This window comes from Dunckerocampus dactyliophorus, chromosome 17, assembly GCF_027744805.1.
Source record: "Dunckerocampus dactyliophorus isolate RoL2022-P2 chromosome 17, RoL_Ddac_1.1, whole genome shotgun sequence".
NCBI classification, from domain to species: domain Eukaryota; kingdom Metazoa; phylum Chordata; class Actinopteri; order Syngnathiformes; family Syngnathidae; genus Dunckerocampus; species Dunckerocampus dactyliophorus.
Genome location: NC_072835.1, coordinates 22,547,689 through 22,571,340, shown reverse-complemented (window position 1 = coordinate 22,571,340; position 23,652 = coordinate 22,547,689). Strand labels below are relative to the sequence as shown.

Below are 23,652 nucleotides of genomic sequence, written 5' to 3'. Positions count from 1 at the left end.
ACACATCTCTACAGTGGAGTTTATGACGCTAAGCAAAGCAATCAAACACTTCACTTTTTATCTACACAACTAGCCGCTCCAAGTGAATGGATAACGTTAGTTAGAGATAAAGGCATCTTACCGCTGGGTTAGTTTATCCATAATAGAAATAAGAGAGATGAAAGACGGAATTTCTCTTGGAGTATCTATCTACAAGTCTCCCTGTGCAATTTGAGACGTCTGTTCACTGCTCAAATTTTCCCGAGGGGGAGCAAGAGTGAATCAGGAGGAGAGCTTAATGTGACATGACTGATGTCATATGACATCTACAAAGTGACGTTTACGCACTCGACCCAAGCTACCTTTGCGATTGACCAGTAACTTGCGATCGACGTAATGGGCACCCCTGGTTTACATTCACGATGGGCACCACCATTGTGTGTTGTTGAGGAATGTTGTCTTGAGTAGGAGATCCGACTTCTATCAGCATTTGACATAAATGTCTTATTTTGCCCGTAATGCTTTTAGGTTTACTGCTAATTGCTAACAAGCTAAAGCAGCCTGCAGCATTTAGTATCAGCTGCACAAATGAGACTTCCAATATCTTGAAGGATTCATTGCTCAAACTGCAAAAACAAGCAAATGGGGCAAAGGAAATGTTCACAATGACACTATGACCAGTGTGTAGGAGCTGCAGCGCCACACAACAGCTTATCAAGTGTCTTTGTTGCCTTGTAGCTTTCTATTACCGATAAGTGGTCTCGTCCTTGGGGGAAATTGTTGTTGTGCTCCCTGTAGCTGGTCTGAGCAAGGTGAAACCTCGCTGCATCCGTCCTTTTACTCCCCAAACTGCTGCAATCGCAGTGGCGCCTTTCAGAGGGCAAAGTGTGCAAAGCTCATTAGCCTCCAGCACCTGTTTGGCTGACAAATAAACAAGATAGAGAGGCTGCATGTAAAGTGATGAAATAAATGAAATGCAACTCTCAGGGTGTCATTGGGGGAGGATGGGGAAGTGCGACTGGAGGAGTGTTGGTCCTGACGCGCCAATCCCCGCTCCAAAAAAAAAATGCTAATGTGTTCAGCTTCCTGACTGACAGCTCATTCAGTCACACGCTTTGAGATCGTCAACATCTCTCGCTGTCTCACTCTCCTCTTTTTTTTCTTTTTTTTTTTGAAACTCGTCTCCCAAATCATTTCACTACCGCATTGTATGGAGCAAAGCAGCTTGTGTTGGCCATGCACTCCCAGTGAAAATAGAAGCAATCATTTATTCATCGATTGAAACATCAGAGGACTAAGAGGCGGTCAGGGGAGTGTGGGACCGCAGAGAATGGGGAAGATTGACAGCCGGAGGATAGAGGTTGTAGCAGCGGGTGGGGGGGGAAGCGAAATGAAGTGCGTATCAACAAAAATGGGGAAGAAAGCGTTACATGAACAAAAAGGACAGTTTTGTAGAAAACAAAGGACATCGCAGAGGAGGTCTGATGATGGAAAGAAAAATACATGGGGGGTATTATTACAATTATTACAATAGGGGTAACAATAAAACCCCCTGGAACATAAAATGTGGTAGTAGACCAAAACCTTAACCAGCTAGCCCCGTCTCTCAAGGTGCATTGCTCGAGATATTCAACATGTTAACAACTCATTAGATTGGAATTGGCATCCACTCCTAGATGCCGGATCTCTATTAATAGCCTGGTGCAGTCCGGTTTGGTACTACATCGTGATTTGGTTTGCATTTTGATTGCAGGCGTGTCCACAGCGATAGCAGCATGAGCTATGAGCCGTCCTTCAAATACATTATTTTCAGTTGAGTACTTGCGTCTTTCTTAATTTTGTCTTCCAGCAGTGTTAAACGCTCTTGTAAGAACAGACTAAAACACTTTGCAAGTTCAAATTTTCAAGAAAAAACCTTTTTGTCTACTTGTGCTATCACAACGCGACAGAACCGAACTTCATTCGGTGAAAAAGGCTCTTTCCATGGATGATGACTATCAATTGCAACAGTGCTTGGTCTACAAATGAAGAGAGTGTTTTCACCAAAACAGATAGAAAATAAATAAATGAAGGATTAAAAAAAATTGTGTTGTTTTTTGCCTGTTCACAAGACCGCAGAATGTTTGACAGCTTTGAAAACAGTAGCATTACTGTTTACTAGGGGTGTCACGAGACGATGCACGCGAATGAGTCTACGAGAACGAGATGGGATTTCAACACTATTTTTAAGAAAAGTACAATGAAAAAATATACGACAATATATTGCCATCTACTAATTTCATTTCGACTATGTTACGCTCTTCTCCACTCTGTGTGTATGCTACTGGCCCCGCCTCCACCCACCGAGAAGGGCTCACTGTGTTCATGCCTTGTGAGCCCTATGGAGCAACACAGAGTGTTGGACAGAGTGAACCCTCTTTCTGATTGACGGGAGGCAGACGAGAAAAACACGTATGCACATGGCAATATACTGAAGTCGGCAAAATTGCATTCATTTTCAATTATTGTGTGATTTCTTTATTATCATCACAGGACCTCTAGTGCCCACGAGACAGGTTTTTTCTTAATGAGAAATCTTGTCACGTTTTAATCTTGTGAGATCTTGTGACACGCATACTATTTACATTTCAGAAAACAATGGGCGGTGCAGACCAACGAGAGAGGGATGAGATAGACGCTCAACTTCCCACAGTGCAATTCTTCTTAAAGGGCCAGGCTCAGCCTCATATGCTGTAATTAAAAAAAAGCACTAAAGAAAATCTGTGAAACAACAAATCCACAAAAGGTGAACGGCGATAGAGCGAGGCAACACTGTAATGTACATTTCTTTACAAAGTAGCATCGCCAACTCCTGGCCTGGCATGCATATTGCAGTGTTTTTATAATCAGTCTCATTAGAAGCTTGTAAATATTTGGAAGGTGACAATTCTAAATGTGTTCTTTCTCATTTTTTATTGACACAAATCATTTAACTATCTCATCTCAAGTACAACACGTCCAGTACAGCTCAAAAAGAAAGAAAGGCATTTGTCCAAGGGATTACATTGAAAACAGTACTGTCCTTCACAAGCGGATTTGTGATATGAAAATAAAATAAAACTGAGAATAAATCTCAACTACAGGTGCATGGGGTGAATTAAAGAGAGGCTAACCATCTTGGATACATTCTGTCATGTTTTTTTTTTTTTTTTTTTGCTCAACAGATTCCTCCCATGCAGTCCTAAATAAACAAAGATTACTGTGCCGACGTTTACAGTGATACAAGGACTGGAGAGAAGTAAAAATCAAACAAAGCAATAAATAAATATAAAGAAGCTGAAAAATAAAATGGCTATCAAAAGTCCCCCGAGTCCCAAAGTGAAGTCCCAACATTTTTTTTCAATAATACCATACAGCAAAAGACATTCAGTAGCGTAAACCAGAGAGTGGTTAGAAAACACTCATGCAAAGAAAGCCTTTTTCACACGTAGTCACCAACATAGGAACATGATCGCCGTCAACAGTCGCGGCCCTCAGGTCGGTTTGGGGAAGTCTTTGTTATTGTTGCTGTTATTGTTCTTCACAGACTTTATTTGCTACTATGCTCGATGAAAACGATATGACACAATGCACCCAGGTATGATTGCGTCCTTGTCCATGTCCGTCGCATGGGGCGGTCCGACAAAAAAGTCTTTGTTTCAAGACCCGCTGCGAGGACTACAGCAGAGAAATCACAGCTATTGGAATGAGCGTAGGTTGATAAAAAGGCGTGTTTTTTGGCATCTGTTCTTTTGTATTTCTTTTAAATCTGATATATACTCTCTCTATATATAGTATGTCTACTTTTACAATCATTTTCTATGCAGTAAACAATCAGTGGATTTCATTCCAACAAAATGAACTATCAAAATAACGTCCGCTATCTAACTAGTATAGTCATAGTAAGGTCTTTTTTTTTTTTTTTTACATATACAAAACTGCTTTTTTTTTTTTTTTAAATCCAACAGTCTGATTTTATGAGATATTCTATACCATGATGTTTTTAGATATTTTTTACGTAAAGTCGTCTATGTGCACATTCAGTCTCTTGGTTTTATAAATAGGATTTGCTTGCCATTGGAGTCTTTAGCAAATTTATTGACGCAATCTGTTATCAGTGGTTACAGTTCCTCTGAGCGGATGACGTGGAACAGCGTGACGTTGTAGAGCACCTGGTGCCCGTTGTTCCAGGCATAGAGGGCACGGTCCCGCGGGTTGTAGTCCAGCATGGAGATATGAGAGTACTTATTCTGAAAAGCGATGTCGATGTACTCGTACGTAGAGGAGTTGGTGGAGTAGGCGTAGTAGACCTTGGTACCACCTGAGTACCCGTTGGTGACGTACAGCGTGCCACAGATCATAAAAGACTCGCCGGCACTTCTTTTGGGGTGGTTTGTGGTCCAGCTTTTCACGATCTGCAATGTGTTGGGGTTCAACTTGCTGATGACTATATTACCTGCATTCTGGTTGGTGGCGTAGACGGCCCACAGGCCCCCCTCGTCCACCATCAGGTCAATGTCGGAATGGCCACCCCAAGCGTAGTGGTACGCGTTGTTGAAGCCAGCGTAGTCCAGCTGCCGGGACTTGCTGATGGAGGAGGTGCGGAAGTCAAACTTGATGATGACGTGGCTCTGGAACTTGTTGAAGTAGATGGAACCGTTGTAGACCACCTGGCCGGTTCCGGACCACGGGTGGGGGAGCCGGTGGGACGTGAAGTTGTCCGACGTCATGAAGTCCTGCATGGACTTATACTCCCGCACAAAGCGGTTGTTGTGGTAGCCGTCCATGTACCAGACCTAAAAGATGGACACAAAATAATTAGGATTACAAACTTGAGAGTTGGGTTGAGATCAACCTTAGCTGAGCTTGAAGTTAATCACAGCTGTGCAGAGGTGAATTCTGACCTTGGGAAAGGTGAATGAGTTGAGTGAATTGACTAAACAGCAGGAGAAGGTGGGGCTAACAGCTCTAACCACCACCACCAGAAATAAAATACCTCAAACCGGCATTTCCATCTGTCATGCTTGCTAATATCCGTTTATTGATCAGCAGAATGGAGCCCATGAATCCTGTGAATGCCTCTCAGTACATTCCATGGGACTGATGGTGGCTAAATAAAACATCAGAGCAGATAGAGTAGCATCAGTGGCGACACGGCAGTCTGGGTGTTTTTACCCTCTAAACTGCACTTAGGGTTCAAGACCGCAGAGCGCTGACCTTTCTCGACACTGCCACAGGTTGAGTTGGGATCTTGGCGGTGTGTACACACTTGAGTGCTAATTTAAGGAGACAGCTCAATGTCATCAGTTGGCAACTGGCAGATCACTCCAAGCGGGCAGCGGGTTTCTACCGGGTCAGTTGCATCTCAGACATAAGGTCCAATACATGCAGTACATCATTGGCCAATTTTGGCCAGTATTTCAGAAACATATGTAACTTTTCCAATGGCCCCCTCATTTTGTTTACACAGTCAGACAGTTTATGGCGAACAGTGCTCTCATTTTGAAGGCCGGAAGTGTGTAGTGTGTGTTGAGAATGTTGATGTTTAAGACGAGCTGGGAGCAAGAATGAACATGCCTTTCATCCTTATTTTACTCAGAACTTGCAGGTCAGCGGGCATCTTAAAACACTCATTTGCGTTAACAAGTGATAAAACACAATACGGTGTAAGCACACTCTCTGCTAGGCGCTCTGCTAAACTAAGCTAAGCCCGCTAGCTTCCATTCCCGCTGCGTAAGAGAGGAGTTTCAGTGTTTTGCTGCCAGCTTTTCCCAGTGTTTCAGGTCACCGTTTTGCCATGTTTGGTTCGGCAGGGGGCGGGTTAGTGTTTGTGATGAGGTTCTGCCACGATTGAGTGGTCCGCCAAGGATATGCTTCCCCACACAAATGTTCTTTCTCCTCACGATGACAGCATTTCATTCACATGATGTCAATTTCCATGAGATTCCACGTTGTAACAGTAGATTCCGTTTTTTTGGCCAATTCCTTCAACGTGACACAAGGCAAAGTTTTGGATTACATAAACCAAGATGAGGCTTCCATTTCCAGTGTGGGGCAGTAATTGGGGTACCAAAAAGTGGAACAGGTTGGCTAGGATGTTTTCAGCCTTTACGAAGGAAATGCAATAAAATGCGTACCATACCGAAACAAAATTGACAGAAATCTACCTTCTTGCGTTGTTCACAAAACACTGCTGAATCTGCACTACTTTGGAAATGCACACCAAAATTCATGGGGTTCTTCTTTGACCCATTGCCAATCCGTGGTGTTGGTTAAGTCGTTTTTGTGTAAACCTGCTCCCTTTCAGTTAAACAACCATCAGTAAAACATACCTACTGTACTTAGCAGCAAAAACTGATACATAATGATACATAATCTGCCTGCTGAAATTCAGATGCCTTTAAGAAGCTCAGTGGCAGCTCCAGTTGGAGTTGAACTATTCTTCAGCATTTGCTTTGTGAATATCTCATTTTTGTAGTCAGATCACACGCGCCGAATGAATCAAACTACACAGTCAACAGGCATCCCAATTAATTTAGCGCCAAGGCTCCATCAAGGACCAGGCGACGCTGGGATCTGGCGGTTGGCGAATGCAAACAGTCAGGATGACAGCTGCGGGGTGGCATTATAGGAATTCTCTTGTCTCAGCGGCTGTGGCCCCAGCCCCCACCACTGTTCACCTTCCGTAATCATTGCCGCCGGATCACACGCTTCCTCAAGTCTCAGCTGGGCCTGAGACATTTGAGGATCTTCCCCGCCTGCCGTCCAGCTGAGATGGTTTGCATCAACAGGACTGGTCTCTTTTTAAATTGCAAAGGAAAACCATGAGATAAAAAAAGAGCACAATGCTTTTGAAACTACTGTCCTCTATTTCCCTGAGAGAATAAATCAAATCTTTCATGTGTTCTTCTCATTATGTGTTAGTTTCTAGTATCCTTCACAGCATGCTAAATATAGTCTTCGGTCAGCAGTACGATGCAAGTTATGCAAGTTCAAGCAGCCTCCAGGAAGCAATTTACACAGCAGCCAATACTTTTCATCGTCTGACATTGAACGTTGTGTCACTGATCGTAGCGGCCAATAATCAGCCGAATAAAAAGTCTATATTTCCCTTGCTTTCACCCTTGCTTGTCCGCTACGCCACCTCTGGTTAGATCCACAAAGATACTGAATGTACATGATATTAACATTTTGTGATGTCCACCAAGTGTGAAAGAACGAAGGTCAGAGGTATTTTTTTTCTGCCCGTAGTCGGTTGGTTAATTCGCAGGATTGTGAAAAAACAACACGTTTTCTCAATGGAACCATCAACCTACGTCACCCCACAATGTAAATGGTTACAGGCGGGTTACACTCATTGACAGCTTACTGCACCATCGAGCACCTCACATCTGTTCCTGGTCTTTTCTGCTTTTGAAACCTTTACGTAGGGTTGCTTATTTTATAATCCCCCTTTGAGTCTTGGTAACAAACCTCTCAGGGTGACTTAGGCTGAGTGACACAACAGTTGGCCTTTTTTTCCCTCATTTGCAAGCATCCAAAATGATGACTTGAAATGATGAAATTCGGTTGTGCTTGTTCTTACCCCTGGCTATCTCAGCGGGCCCGAAACGTTGCCAACTAAAGGCCGCCGAGTGCCAACCCAAAGACTTGGTCCTCAGACGCACGTCGGCTTGTGTGTCAGGGGGCTTTAGTGACTTTGTTCTCTTCAGACGGCGCCAGCTAGCTGCTTTCAGTCTTTATGCTTACTCCATGCTAACAAGCTGCTTGGGTCCTTGCAAACAGAGCCAGAGACTTGCTCCGAGTGCCTGTGCTACACAAGGCTTCAGCATCGTGCTGTTAACTAGCTGGACATACATGTTTCAGCCCTGTTACGTAGTGTCAAAGAGGGTAGAATTTTTAAATGGACATACGACAATCGTACGATTTGCTAACATGTCGACTGAGATTGCGATCAGTCAATTTTGACAATTGTAACAGAGGCAGTTTTAGGAATCATAATGAAGTAATGTGGTGGGATGGCAGGAGCTACAAAACCCCACTTTCCAAAAGATATTGAATCTCTAATGTACAACGCCAGCCGTGCACCACGGACACAAACAATTACATACCCGGGTGTCCCCTTCAGGCGCCAGAGGGTCAGTCATCCAGGAGCCAAACCTGGACCCTGACGTCTTTATGGTGATGGGGTCACTGATGCCCGTCAGTTTTCCGCATGCTGCAAAGGACAAAGGTGAGATAAAACACTAAAACATTTGTGTCTTTTGTATCATGTCCATGTTATTACCAGGGATTTAATTTACTTGACATCCAAATGAGTTAGCTTGACGGATGAGGGAGATGGTGTCCAGCTGGCCTTTCAGGCTTTCTGGGCTGTTCAATAGATTGTTGTTATTCCGTTCACACCTGAATACCTGCACTGTGTGCTCCACTTCAGCGAGTTGCCCTGCTTTTAATTAGCACTGGCCGATGTCTTCACGTGAACTTGACAAAACACACATTCCCCTATGTTAAGACCGAGTCCGACTCATAATGAGGACAGATAGAAGCAAAGAGACCTCTGTGGCCATGAAGCACTCGTCAATTCCTTCAGATGCCTTTTTTTTTTTCCCCCTAACGGCCTCTCAGCAAGGCAAATGTCAATTAGACAGTTTGGATGAGGTAATTTGATGCGGTGAATGTAAGGAGTCATTCCGCTGCGCTAATTTAAAGAGTAAGTCATGATAATGGTCTATTTGCGGGGTCGATATTAGCCTCTTTCGTGCACATTTGCAGTCATTAGCCATTAACTTGACCACTCCTCCACACTCTTTTTTTTTAAAGGAAACGTGCATTTTTTTTGTCAACCATAATCCTTATGTGAGACATGAACATGGATGTCTCTATCTTTTCTGTGTGTTTTAAAGATATAAAAACAGCTAAAAAGAGACATCTAATTAATGTACATAATGGGACAAGCCCGCTATTAAAACACCTCCAACAAAGTTTTATGGTTTTATATCCATGCTGTGACCATGTAGTAACAGGTACATTCATGATAACAAGTAATACTTAAAGTATTTTGCCATATTATGGTCATTAAAGCATTACCAGAGCTTCCTTCCTGGGCACATAGATTTCACATAGCACCATAGAAAGACCGAGCGTTAACTTTTCCAAACTCAAAAACAAAATTGCAGCAGCAGTGGCGGCAGCTCCAATACGTAGTGTTACCTTTTGGTAGTGGCCTGAGGCATTGTGAGCGAGTGTGTGGTGAAGCTAGCTGCTAACCGGTTAGCAGCTAGCTGGTGTGGCGAGGTGTCACTACACCAGTAACATAGTTCTTGGGCGTAACAATGATAATAACAACGATAATAACAATGTCGCTGTAGCTTGGTTAATATGCAGGTCACTTTATGTAAATGTAGCGTTGTTGGAGCTTTTTGTGTGTTTTTTTCAAGGCTTTATAGGCGGAATAGGTGCGTCCAATTACATGCATTCTTAGCTCCCTCTTTTTAGCTGTTTTTTATATCTTTAGATTGCACAGAAAAGAGATAGTCGTGTGTTAAACATTTTTTTTAAGTGCTGTTTAAGACCCACTAAATAGCCCCCTGATCAAAGGTTTTACCTTTGTTGTACATCTCCCTTCAACAAACCTCAAAGTGTTGTATTCACGTCTGTGTGTGCAACACACGAATAACCACTGATTTGCTGTGTGCGCGACGTTTACTATCAGTGGCGGGGGTTGAGTCTCTTACATAATCCTCAACAGGATTAAACAGAAGTAACAGAGTGGTTGATGTTTTTTTGTTATGTCTTTTTTCTAAGCACGCCTCCATCTTTAGACGGTCACGGACGCACCGCACAGCCTCATCATCTCCGCACCGCAGTGTTCGTCCAACAAAACACCAAGCAAATGTTATTAGCTTGCTGAAAGATGTGAGGTCATCCAGAGGATCTAATCCCCCTTTGGCCTGAATTTACTGTATGTGAGGTCAAAGGTGAGCAAACAGGAAGACAGATGAGATAAATTTGTCGGACAACAAGATTTCTGTTTATTCATTCATTATTCATTGTTTTTGTTCCAAGTGAGCCATTGGAAGCTTTACCAGCAGAGAAGGTATAGATCTTCTTTCTCTTGATTTGTCCTTGGCTCAAGGACCAATGATATTTATACCACAAGTGGTCTGGGCCTAAATTATCTAGTCTGGTGTATTTGTGCCCAAAGGAGTCACCAGTGTTATAAATCAGGGGTGTCCAAAGTACAGCCCAGGAGCCATTATCGGCCCATAGCTCAGTTTGCATTGGCCTTTGGTATATTGCAATTTATTATTAATTAGATGTTGCACCACTCATTTGCTTCGTCACTTATAACACAAACCCAAGATGTTTTTTGTTCAGATTACCATAATTTCCGGTGTATTAGCAGTTACTTTTTTTCATGCTTTGAACCCTGTGGCTTGTACAGTGAAGCGGCTAATTTATAGCTAAAACCTACGTTTCCCAACGAAGGAATTATGAGGCTGTCCAGTTGTGATGTTTGTCAAGACGACTTGTGTGGTTTTAGTTCCCAGGAGGAGGTGGAGGAGGACGGTGATGAATGAGTTATTTTGGTAGGCTACTCTTTAAACTAGTCATTTTACACTCACTGTTGGGCCTTGTTTAACGAGCCATGTTACAACACACTGTTCGGCACTCTTTGGGGAAAAAAGAATTTATTTAATCAAAAGTGCAAAAAATCTTTCCGTGTACAGTAACATCTTTCTGTGTACTCTATCCCGTGTTACAACGTCGACACCAGCGTTCAGGCTCACTCGCAATTGTGAGCGTTAGGAGCAAGTTGTTTTTCATTGTTATTCATGTACCCCCATGACAATTGGTGTACCCTACTTTGGGAACCTAGGTTTAAGGTTTAGGTTTGGAAGACAGCGATCAACATTTTTTTTCTGATATGTTGCAGGCCAACCTACTAACTGTTTGCGTTTGGTTCGTATTGATTTGGTCCGTCTACAGCAGGGGTCACCAACGTTTTTCCTTGTGAGAGCTACTTTTACAAAATGAAAATGGCCAAGAGCTACTCATTTTTGTAACATTTATTTTCAGAGCTTATTTTAAACTCAAACAAAGCAAATGTGCTTGTTTTACCAGAACATGAACAAAATCCTGGTGTCCACAACTCACATTTTCTATTTCAGAATGCATTTCTTTCTACTGTTCTTTCATTATTAACTGAAAACCTGAATGAAAAGCAGGCTTGCGGGCACCTCATGTGGTCGTGGGGGCTACCTGGTGCCCACGGGCACCACGTTGGTGACCCCTGGTCTAGGGCCTAACGGTTAGCAATCGGCTACTATATCTGTTACTGAATCTGTTAGTCCCTAACCGATTCCTGATTAAACTAAAAGAAAAACAAGCTTCAGATTAATCTACTCTGAAAATAATCGTCAGCTGCAGCCCTAGTTTTAGCGTCTTTAATGCACCAAATGTTTCGAAATGGCTCCCATCCTTCAATTTTTCTGTATGGAGCATTTGCTGGAGCAACCTGAGCAGCGTTTCTGCAGCAACGTACTGCCCAGTACGACGTGGCTAATGTCAGAATCAGTTACAGTAAAGCAGGATTTTAAGGGTCCCTGACATGATTGATCAACTTCGCTTAAATATGTTATATGTTGTTTGTAATTATGTTCTACATTGTTCAGTTTTTGAAAGCGATCAGTAAATTTGCCAAAATTACATTTATAGTTCATGGCACAAGCCAGCTTTCACTGTTCAGGCTCATTCCGGAAGTGACGTCCCTGGTCCTGTTCTTTGCAGTGATCATTTCACTGATGATTGCTATGAAGGAACACCTTTACAACATTTGAAAAATGATGCTATTCCGGCAGTACACAGGGGAAAAAAAGTTGTCACACTATCCCATGATAGCGACAAGGCTGTAATATAAGTTTTAGATATATACTTATATAAACATCTTTTAGATACATAGGTTTACTGTAGGGACGCCAGCTCCGACGGCAACGAAATATAACATAAATCAGGCTATAAAGACCCCTTTACGCTCATTAAGAAGCCGGTTTAAAACTATAATTGAAGGATAAGCAACTCCAGAGTAATTTACACATACCATTCTGTGTTTTGAAGGCGACCAAACTTCATCTCCATGTTTTAAGGCTTCAGCCCGTGTTCTGAAAGTTCTCGATTTCATCTTCCAATTGTTTCTCCCTTCTTTTCTCCCCCAACTATTGACACATCCCTCAAAATCTCTGCTGTAATCACTGTAAACATCCTCTGCCTTGTACACCGTTATGTTGGTTTACCTGAATGATATTACTCAGCATCACTTCCGGAAATGAGCCTGAACAGCAAGAGCTAGCTCGTCATGGCTGGCGCCCTGAACTATAAATCTTATTTTTGCGAATTTACCACTCGCTTTCAAAAATTGAACAATGTAGAACATAATTACCAACAATATATAACACATTTAAGCAAAGTTAATGAATCATGTCAGAGACCCATTAAAGTGAGCCGCGTCATCCGAAGGACTAGCAGTCCTCCTCCTGCGTTTTCATCACACGTCATCAAAGGTTTTCGTAAGAATTTATTATGAACAGCTTCTTTTTACACTTTTATGACAGTTAATACTGTCTTAATACTGGACCACTATCACAATAGAGTTTACATTTTATTCTTGTGTGGTTAACTTCCTTTTACACTTGTACGGCAGTTGAAATGTTACTTAAAACAATGGAGATATCCTTTATTTCCTATGGGAAGTTTTAATTTGTGTTGTTGGAAATGAGAGGTTGTAGTGTGCCTCTGTGGGAAAGGAAGGAGAATGATGGCGAGCGTGCGCTGGTATGGACTTCCTGCTCCATTTGTCAGCATTTAGGATTAGCCCGGAGCCCTCTCACATTGTTGGGACGCGACGGCAGGTGATTTATCGATTTGATTATTGCCCAGCGAGCCGCCACCGTCCTCTTGATCGATGGTCACCGTGCCCCCCACCTCAGCCGCAGGACTGTTGCAGTGTAAAACAGCTTGAAGGACAGTCCCACGCCAAATCTACCCGGCTCTCTCCTTCACGTTCTCCTTCTCCTGTTGCATCGGCTGCTAAAGATCTATCCGTGGGTTTCTTTGTTTGACTTTTTCTCCCCCCACCCCCACCACACACACACACGTCCCCCTGTTCTGCTGACGCTAATGCAGTTTATTGACCTTCACAAGTGAAATCTCTGCAACAGGAGTGCTGCATCGTTGTGTGCACATGAAAGGAACAGCCAGACTCGCTTCTGCCTGAGTCTGTCCCTCACCGCGTGACCTCATCTTTTATCTCTTCTGATCTTACACACACACACACACTCTCCTAGCTTCAGCTCTGCTAGCTTTGGTGATCGCATGAGTGACATGAATCGGCCAAAGGTCGTAATAAAAAAAATCCTGAAAAAACTCAACGTAGCTGCATATGATTGCAGATTAAACAAACAGAAGAAGGTCAGATGTGACGGAGTAAGAGCAGAAGAGATTAGTTTCCATTGAAATGAACTCGCATGGTCTCCCAAAAATCATCCCTCAATGTGAATAATAGCAGACGGGGACACAATAAACCCGTGATTTGCAGCATGAACGCGTCTGCTCTCGTAAGTCGCGTCTTATTCAATTGAGTGTGGGCGTGCATCCATTAGCGCTGGGAGTTGTGACAGAGGTGTGAAGAGACTGTCGGTGGGCTGCAAGCAAAGAACTTTGAAAGATGAGGATGCATTATCTATGCCTCTCGCTGTTTGTTTACCTGCAGAAGCTTCTAAAGGCACAACGACTCAGGTAGTTTGCATGCTAAGATGCTGAAAGAGGCCGCCAATGTGCTGAAATACTAAACAGTCACAGCAATGTGGCTGTGAGTGTCATTAGCATTACCTGATTGAACTGCTATGACAACTAGTCCTATCATGACTGGCAACATTCATCTGGTGATAACCTTGCCTGTATTTGCATTGATGTCATCCTGCTCACAGCCACATGTTTGCATCGCTTTTGGGGATTGCTATGATATGCTGTGATGTCGCAACAGTCCTTCCATTTCTTCACCCGGCAATCTCTGTATCCATCACGAATCTTGAGTGCGGCCCCGGGGACCTTTTTCATCACGGCTTGTATTTTAATTGGCCCTCTGAAGATTCTAATAATGAAATGTATTCATTATGAATGAGACATATTACACTAATAACAGGGGTCCCCAACCACCGGGCCACAGCTCGGTACTGGCCTGTGGGCGGGGCTGAACCGAGCTGCCGGAGACTTTAAGGCACAATGATTTAAAATAAAAATAAATACAAATTTGTAAATGGCTACGTAGAATTGTATGTAATTTCATATCAACTTAGGAAATGTGGGTCATTATTGTCTTCAAAAAATACTATACAGTTAGAAACCCCCCAGTTTTTGCATGTATATGTCGTTTGTTGCGCACGGTGACCTGTCTCCCTGTTTTTGACGGTCCTGTGAATTTCTCTTGGAAATGAATAAAGTATCTTCCTATCTATCTTGAACACAGCAAAGTCATGTGCTAACTTTCTCCCCCGCTGCACAGATAGACTACTATACTGTATTTTCCCCTGTTTTTCTTTTGCCTCATATTTGATCCCAAGCACTGATACTACGTGGGAATGCATAAAGGTAAGATCTGGTGATCTTATTGAGTGCTCAGGTGCATATTTGTTCAGTCCACAACCTCAAGTTAACTCATGCTAGCACGCATATCAAACAGTGACGTATGATCTTCTCTCTGAAAATCCGGGCTCATGCTGGTGGATGGTGGGTTTGTATTCATTATGTGCTTTTAATTTGATGATGTTCCTGTCTTAGTTTTAGACAATACATAAGAAATAAGATACATTAGATCGCTATAATGCACCACGCACCACAAAACATGTCAAAGTCGGCCCCGCTTCCTTCAGTTTTCATGATCTAAAGGTTTTAGCTCCACAAGTTGCTTTTTCTTCGGCTTTTTGTGTGTGAGGCCACTCCAGTGTACCAGTATTTGAAAAAGGTGATGGTAACCACAGAAGCACATTGGAAGCCTAGATGGGGAGGGTCATACACCCAATGAAGCATTCATTGCAGACACTGATGAAATTTACCAAGCAGATGCTAAAGTAAATATCCTCTCATTGAAGCCTCTCAAATGTGAGTGCTTTTTAATTTCCTGAGTCATCCATGAAAGCAAAACAAGGTATTCACACAAATCAGCTTTGACTTCGCAAAACAGTGATCAAGATTTTGAATGTGCCTGAGCGTCTGTCTGCGGCGTGTCGGCGGTGTTCTGTGCATGCACATGTCTGCGTCGTCTGTGCCTACCTAATTTTTGCATGCACGCTCGGAGTCTCTCCTCGAGATTTGACACTCTGCTGTGGAGCTCCTCGTAGTCATAGGCCCCCATCTCCTCCTGAAGTTCGCTTAGAACTGACGTCAGATTCTGGACCTCCTCCTTAAACTGCAATACCAATTTGGCATCGGCTTTGTACTCCACCAACACCGGTATCAACGGTCTAATCTCCTCCATTTTCGCCTTTATGGCCTGAAAGGATTAGAATAAGCTCGGTTGAGTGTCAGGTGCGACGCAAAGCAACCCCCGCTGTGCGCAAAAGAAAAGAAAAGGAAAAGGAAAAGAAACCACCTGTCTGATCCTGACTACTCTCACTCTAGCCTGCCACCACAACCCCCCGTGTCTGTGTTGTCAGTGCATGTGAGTGCGTTGTCTGTATGCGTGTGTGTGTGCGTGCCTGTGTGTGTGTGTGTGTGTGTGTGTGTGTGTGTGTGTGTGTGTGTGTGTGTGTGTGTACACAAACCCGGCCATTTTTTTCTCTCGTAACACATGAAGAGCAGAGCAGGAGGCTCCGTCCCGGCGGTGACCGGCCATTTAAAGAAAAAAGAAAACAAAAAGCAAGCCCTCGGTACACCAGCAACAATTGGGAAAGCTCTTTATTGGTCATGGTCTTTTAAAATGCAACATCGTAGTAAGGGTTACATGCTTTTACATGTCACACACAACAACGTGGCTGGAATTTACGTCTACTTTTTTTCTTTTTAAACGTGTAGATTTGTCCAGTAACCAAATATGCATAGACAAAAGCCAAAAGCAAGTATATTTAATAACAACAATTAGAGAGAATAATAATAATAATAATAATAATGATAATCATAATAAGGATTTTACACTTGGAAATCAAACTTTTTAAGTAACATGCAGGAAGAGATCAGTGGTGGGGTGGGCTTTCTCGCTCTTAATGGTGCTAAAAGGTCAAATTAACTCTTTGATGCTCAAAAAGCTCTCAGTACTGTGGCCCAGTCGGGTTGGGTGCGGGTGGGGGAAAGGGAAATCTGGATTTGACCTGCCTCTTCTTCCCTGTGGCTCTCTCTCTCTCTCTCTCTGTCTCAGTCTCTGTCTCTCTCTTTACATGTCTTAAAGTTAGCCCTGCAAGCAAGAAAACGACAGGCTGTTGACGGGCTGTGGCTTGCTAACCTGGCTAACAGACACACAAACAAAAAAAACGCACACACGCGCAGGTTTTGCACAGTAAAACACATGCACTGAGGCGGGCGTTGGTAGCATGTCGTGTGCTTTTGTTCTTGCATGCATGAGAGGATTGCACAAATGTTAATGGAGTTGGTGACACAAACATTGGAGACATGTTATAATGTGCAATAAGATGAGCAAAACACAACAAATGATTACAAATACTGTAGGTAGGGGTGTCACAAGATTTCGCAACATTAAAACGTGACAAGATTTCTCGTTCAGAAAAAAAAAATTACCGTGTGCACTAGGCCTGGAACCATAATAAATAAATGATTAAATGCATGATAAATGAAAATGAACTTGATAATTTTGCATGCGTGACTATTTTCCTCATCTCCCACCTCCAAACTGTCAGGAAGAGGATTCACTCTGTGCATTGGTTTCAGCACCTTGCCGCATTTGTTCCATAGAACAACGGCATGAATGGAGAAAGCACTCACAGAATCAAAGTTTTTTGGTTTCAACCGCAAAAACATGCACTTTGGTGCACTGAAGAGTCAACTGTCCTCATAATAACATTAATGTTGCGTAATTAAAGACTTGATTGTCTCTGATGCTTACAAAACCATTTTAACTGAGTGCAGAAGAGTAACCTAGTAGAAATTACGGTAAATTAGTAGATTGCAATATATTGTAACGTAAAAAAGTAATGTTCACATCTCGTCTCGTCTCATAGACCCAAGCTCGTGCATCGTCTTGTCTCGTGGACTGAGTGTCTCGTGACACCCATACAAATAGGACATAGTCCAGTCTTTTGGAAGCATCTGAACAAGCTAGCACCAGTCCTGTCTAATCATGCAGTACCCCATCAGCCCCATAGAGGTGATAGTGAGTCGCAGTTGGGGACGGTCAAGCCAAGCCAAGGGTATACATTTTTAATCTTTGAGCATTGTCCATCTTGTGAAACTCGGCTGATTGAACGTTGATACAAACAAGGGTGTGTTGTGTGGTCAGGGCGACAATCAGCAGAGGAAAATGAGTTTGCTGCCTATCCAGGCTGAAGAAATCGAAACAAAGTAAAAATATGCGTTCTGTTCAACACAGTCAGACCGTTTACAATGTGCATCGACGTAAGCCAGCTTTGGACCTAAAGCATCGACTCTAGCGCAGACAGTTAGGATTCACTCGTGCCTCCCAGGTATTTTTTAGTATGCTGCCCTCTGCTGGTTTGGAGTGTGGGGGCCTTAAAGTGCTAGCACGTTCAGATTACCTCAAGTAATCTTGAATGTGTTGATATGGAAGTGACTCGATGGGTATGACAGAGGCATCAGTGACGGGACGGCAGCTGAGGGTTCTTTACCTTGTATTGCTTGGCGATGTTCTGCATGTGGTTCTCCTCCACCTGCCTGAACTTGGTCTGCAGGCCGCGGAGCTGAACCTCCATCTTCTCCACATACTGGAGCTCTCTCTGGGTTCTCTGGTCCAGCACCTGGATGGACTGGGTCATGTTCTGGACCTGCGTAAGGCACGTAAAGACACGTTACACAACAGGCGCCGCCTTTTGTTCTGTATGGAACTTTGAGCGGTGTGCACCTTCTCCAGCAGCTGCCTCAGTTGTTTGGTGCGGGCGTCCCTCGAGCACATGGACTGCTGGGGCGCCACCACGGTGCACACGCACCTACCCTCGCCATCCTGACCCGAACTGTACACCTGCCACGACTCCTCTGGGTTAGCCGGCAGCACCTGAGAACGCACAAAGGCGGGTGACGAGTTACTTGATAAAGCCGGGCAGGTGACGAAAGAAAGAAACGCAAGACCTTTGTGAAGAGTGTATTTTGCTGCTATTTTGCATAACTGTCAAGCAGTGACAACTACCATGTATCCCAATGGACATCTTCCGGATTATTCTCATGCCTTCTAAAACAGAAGCATACGGAAGCACAATTAGAGTTCAGCTGCTCTACCTACACGGGGAAGTTTCTTACATTACAGTTTCATCAACAAGTTTGTCAAAATTTCAGAAGTAGATGCTGCAAAGTGACATTTCCACACAGCATCCAGTAATTAGGCAATCGGATGTGTGCCGCCAACATCTGGCATGACTTGTAATTAGTTTCAACACAACAGCGGGCAGGGGAAGTGAGGCATTACGGCATCCCCTTACACACAGGTGCCTTTCCCACCCCTTTACGGCCCCGACGGTACCTCCAAAGGCTGGGACGACTTCATCCCCTGCCCCCATTCCCAGTCACGCAAAAGCAACCCAGAAAAATAACGTATTTTATGGCAGCGTGAAAGCGATTGGCTGGCGACCAGTCCAGGGTGTACCCTGCCTCTCGCCCGAACTCAGCTGGGATAGGCTCCAGCCTACTCCTGCCACCCTAGTGCGGACAAGCTGCATAGAAAATGGATGGATGGAAGGCAGCGTGAAAGGGGCTTAAAAATGAGTGTCTCAGCTGATTTACTATAAAGCCATCATTTCTTTTTTTGCTTCATCTGGAAGAAAATTCCCGGCTGTCTGAACAGAGGGAGTGATACGACGCATTAATCACCGCGTCCGCAATTAAAATCCCTGCATGCACCTGCTGAGTCTCTCTGTGGGAGGTAACCAGGAACAAATTGGAAAAATGTTGCTGCACCAGCCCTGCGCTGAACAGACAAAAGAAAAGCTCAAGCAGGCGCTTCTCGGAGAGGAAACGTAACAAGTATCTGTGTTGTGGTTCTGCTTGAGATTAATTCTGAACGTAAAAAAGCACTGGCTGTCACTAACAGATTTGAGTGCAATTATTCTTGACTTGGTTTCTATTTTCACACAAGAGCCCAGAATCTAAGAGGGACAAGTCACTGAAGTCCTAAAATGGGAGATTGCACGGAGTGTGTTTTTAGATTCGATTGAAACGTTTGATCAGTGTTCCAACATGATTAGAACAAACGGTAACTTTCCACTTCTCGTCGCAGAGACTTTTTCACTTGTAGGATTAAGAGTGGCTTTGGAGTTAAAAACCCGAAATGCCGAAGTAGCACACTTACTCCGGTGCTGCGATCCAGGTAGCCCCCCTGCGCCGCCGTCAGCTTGGTAGTGTTGAGCCCCACCAGCGAGGGCAGAGTCTGCGACATCCAGTTGGTGATCATGGCCATGGTGCTGAGCACCACGCCGATCTTCAGCAGCGGCACCGACATCTTCGCGGCCCCCCCTCCCTGAAGTGTACCTCCACTCACGCCGTCTTCATTCTCAGGACTCCGAGGAGAATATTTTTTTTTTGAAGCGGGTCTTGGTGCCCAGACTGGCCAACGGTTTCACGCCGGGACTCCGGCTGGCTTCTTCTTTTCTTGCACATCTCCTCCAACAAGGGTGGAAAGCAAGCACTTGATCCAGTGGATGGTTTTAAAAAAGGAAGAGATAGGACCAGGGTGCTGTGCGTGGTTCCGCTTTCTCCCGCGCACTGGTGTCTCTCGGATGCACCACTTTACTATTTACTTCACGCCCGTCGGTCCGCCTCCTGCCTGCCTCCGTGCACGCCGTCATTAAGAGGCAGCACGCTCCAAGTGGATGAGAGCGAGGAGGGAGGGTGGAAGGGGCGGGATGGAGGAGTAGGGGGGAGGTACTATGCATCTATCTCCATCTCCAGACGTAATGATGTCAGCCAGGCTCATGGAAAAATATGCCATTGGAACTTGATCCGCCCATCATGGTTCTACCCCCATGTGGAGATGACAACAGGGGAATCATCTCAGCCATCCTGTTTTTTCTTTCTAAAATTAGGAAGGATGCTCTCGGTCACCCATGGCAACCTCTGGATAGGTGCTGAGGTGAATTCATCCTTTTAATGAGGGCGTGAGCTTTTAATGTGTTATACTCTGGCGCCATCTGGCGGTTGGGTGTGGTGCTGCAGCCCCCAGACACGCAAAAGAAGAACGCTTCTTCGTATGCATTCATCAGCTTTGTTTCACCTCAGCATCTGTTGTGTGACACTTTTCAATATTTAAGTTGTGACATGTAAAATAATTAATTTGCGTTCCCAAGTAAAGAGGAGGAAATGGCAGTCATACATCATGCATGAGGCCCCCTGACTAGCAGGAGCACCGTATTGCATTTACACTATTTGCGCATCTCTCCGCCGCACTCGCGTCACTGTGACCTTTGCATTCGGACGTGAGGTCAATCTCGGCGGCACCCAAAGGCTGGACAAAAGTCTTTATTGAGGAACTGTGCAAAAATAACCCATGCATGAGTATAGAAAATCAACTCTAGATGGTTGACATCTAAAAAAGGAGTGTTGAGTGCATAAAACGGGAGATTAAAGCTGTATTTTAAAGGTACTGTCTACTGTGGTGTACTATAGTGAGCAGTTGCCATAACAACACGAACACACAGAGAGAGAGAGAGAGCACAATTTCACATTTTCAGCCCACAAGTGCATCACGACACTCCCACTCTGACACTCCACCCAGCACAGCCCCTCATTTACAATACTCAAATGTGTTTTTTGTTGTTGGTCTTACTGGCTTTAAAATTAATACCTCAAAATTGAGCATTATTGTGGTTGTTTGTCTGTTTGCGCCCTGCGATTGGCTGGTGGCCAGTCAAGGATGTACCCTGCTTCCCACCCAAAGTCAGCTGGGATAGGCTCCAGCACACCCCCGCGACTCTAATGAGGATTAAGCGGCATCGAAAATAAATGACTGAATGAGCATTGTTGTGATTGGTAATTTGGAATTTTAGATACAGCCCTTGTTTTGGATCGCATTAGAAGGTGTACCTAAAGGTGTGGCCTGTGCGTGAATGGTGCACTTGTATAGGACCACTGATGATAAGGATGCATGCATCAAGCCACCATGAGACCACCATGTGAGGAAGTTGCCCTACTTCAGCCATCCTGGCTGATGGCATAATCAAAAGCATTGAACTAGGGTATTGGCGATGATTCCAATTAGCAATCATCGCCGTTGTTTATGGAAAAGTGATGCGGGGTACTATTCCAGATTAATTACAGCATGGGCTGATGACCTGTCAATCACAGGTCTGACCTAACATATTTATTTGTAAGCATCAGAGACAATCAAGTCTTTGATTACGCCAACATTCATGTTATTTCGAGGACGGTTTAGACTTTTCCGTGCACCAAAGGGCATGTTTTTGAGGTTCAAACTGTGAGTGCTTACCGAGTGGACCCCTGTGCTGCTTCGTGGTATAAAATGAACATGGAAGAAAGTCTCTACATAAAAAGTGTCAGGTGATCAGGCCGGCGTACCACCATTTGATCAGCTTGCCAAGACTCCCGCCCTGTGGATGAACAACTAATGAAACTACAGTAGCTTTTTTATCGCAGCATGCCTGCCATGTTTTGCTGACTTTTTTGTGGCATCAAGTTATCTTTACCGGAAAATCCTCAACTTCCTTCCGTGCTTAAAATATTGGTACCATTCCCTCCTAAAAGTGCTGAAACAGTTTCCTGGGCAGGACTTCCTCCATATATCGACTTACTGTCAACTGAGCCAAACAAACCGCATGAGTGAAACATGCTTCACATGACCATTCCCCCCACACACACACCCTCCGTGACTGATGGCTTCCTCTCATCAGTGCACACAGCCGCCGAGCATTGCTCCATGGTGTTAGCATCTTTTCACAAAACAGACTGAAACATTTCAACGTGCAGGCTTACAGGTTACATCCTGACCTGTTCACACACCAGGACCAAAGCTGCACTTTGACAGGAAATACACAAACACTGACATGTAGATCAGTTGATCAATTGATGGCTTTCATCTGTCAGTGCAATATGACATCAATATTATAACAAAGCTAATAGGATTAGTGTGTCTGGATTTGCAGCAGGCTTCATTTTAATGGATTTAAGTATATCAGAGGGGTTGTCTATGCACATGAATAATACTGTAGTGGTGTTGGGGGGCTGGGGGGTTAAGGCCCTCTCACACAGCATATACTGTACTGGACACCCACACTGATGCCCCCTATGTGAAGTGTTTACCTTTTCGATGACAGGAAGTGGAGAGTTAATGCTGGCACTTCACTATGCACTAATGGTGTTTGCAACCCAGAAGTCAGTGCATTAATGGACTTAATGTTCCCTTCCTTCTTCTTCTGCACACTGTGGTCACTGAGCATGCTCAGAGCACCTCCAGGAGGGAATGCAGTTCATTATGGAGAAATGGTTTGCACCAAAAGAGTAGCACCAGTAGCACATATTTGATATTTGGTAAATGATGTGTATAATATAAGTTTGAGAAAGTAACAGTAGGTATTTTTTTTGTAAAAATAATGCAATATAACATTGGGAGCCTCTTGCAGCACAGGTGGTATCAAAGATGAATAGCGTGCATTGCTAATCTATTTAAATGTGCTCTTTCTTCTTTGCGCTAATCTGGCTTCGGGTTGCTGGAGCCAATTAAACGTGCAGATTACATCTTTTTTTTAACGCGTGTGGGCCAAAATGGCGTGAAGGGACCTACTTGGGTGAGTTCTGTGCCCATGAAGACGAGGAGAACCAGCGTGAGGAGCCTGCTGGCGGGCTGCATGTCTTTGCCTTATTCCGGAGTGTGCAGATCGAGTACCCCCCCCCTCGGTTTTCTTCCCCCTCTCGGGTCGCTCGGCGTTGCAGGTCTCGGCTTGTTGTTGTGGCGTGTCAATATTGGCAAAGCTCCTTTCAGCAACACAAAAGCAGAAAGATGGAATAGTCTGTGTGCAGATGCATCGCCTTGTCGGCGCCTCTCCCCTCCTTTTTTCTCGTCGCTTTCCCGCTCTCGTCTAAAGCGTGGCGGGAAGGAACATTTGTCTCGGCACGGTGTGGCAAACACACACACACACACACACACACACAAGGCGCGTGGGGGGTTGTCGCGGGCGGAACCGTCTCTCTCCGGTGCGCGTGTGTGTGGAGGCTCAGAAGTTTACATTCCCACGCCGAGCTGCCGCGGATGATGCTGCGGGTGGAGAGACTGAGTGTGAGGCGCTGTCCGCGGTGCTGAAAGCGGAAGTTGCATCCTGATGACGGGTGGGAGGGGTTTAGAGGTGGGGGGTCCAACTGTCAGGCGCAAACAAAAGATACATGACTTTCCAAAATCAGTTAAAAGTCATTCACAAACTCGCAGTCCACAGAGAGACCTGTTAACAAGTTGATTACCTCATTTTTAAAACATAA

General features: G+C 44.3%; 1 protein-coding gene and 1 long non-coding RNA gene across 3 annotated transcripts in view; one reads left to right on the top strand and one right to left on the bottom strand.

Annotated features, from left to right (window-relative positions):
* Positions 1 to 1,325: 1,325 nt before the first annotated feature.
* olfm1b (olfactomedin 1b) lies at positions 1,326 to 23,474 on the bottom strand. Of its 2 annotated transcripts, none has more exons than XM_054758273.1 (6): positions 19,520 to 22,943; positions 18,083 to 18,232; positions 17,850 to 18,005; positions 15,328 to 15,547; positions 8,109 to 8,215; positions 1,326 to 4,793 (listed from the first exon to the last, which is right to left on the bottom strand). In XM_054758273.1, the coding sequence occupies exons 1-6, from the start codon at positions 19,667 to 19,669 to the stop codon at positions 4,119 to 4,121; spliced, it is 1,458 nt and encodes a 485-aa protein (XP_054614248.1). In that variant the 5' UTR covers positions 19,670 to 22,943; the 3' UTR covers positions 1,326 to 4,118. The 2 variants fall into 2 exon arrangements, with proteins under 2 accessions (XP_054614248.1, XP_054614249.1); XM_054758274.1 differs by lacking the exon at positions 19,520 to 22,943 and adding an exon at positions 22,964 to 23,474 and having other exon boundaries at positions 1,334 to 4,793.
* The window catches only part of LOC129170536 (uncharacterized), a 35,934-nt gene continuing 20,407 nt past the window's right edge, over positions 8,126 to 23,652 (top strand). The window contains exon 1 of the long non-coding RNA XR_008566628.1: positions 8,126 to 8,230. This is a non-coding gene — a long non-coding RNA (uncharacterized LOC129170536). The remainder of the gene's footprint in view (positions 8,231 to 23,652) is intronic.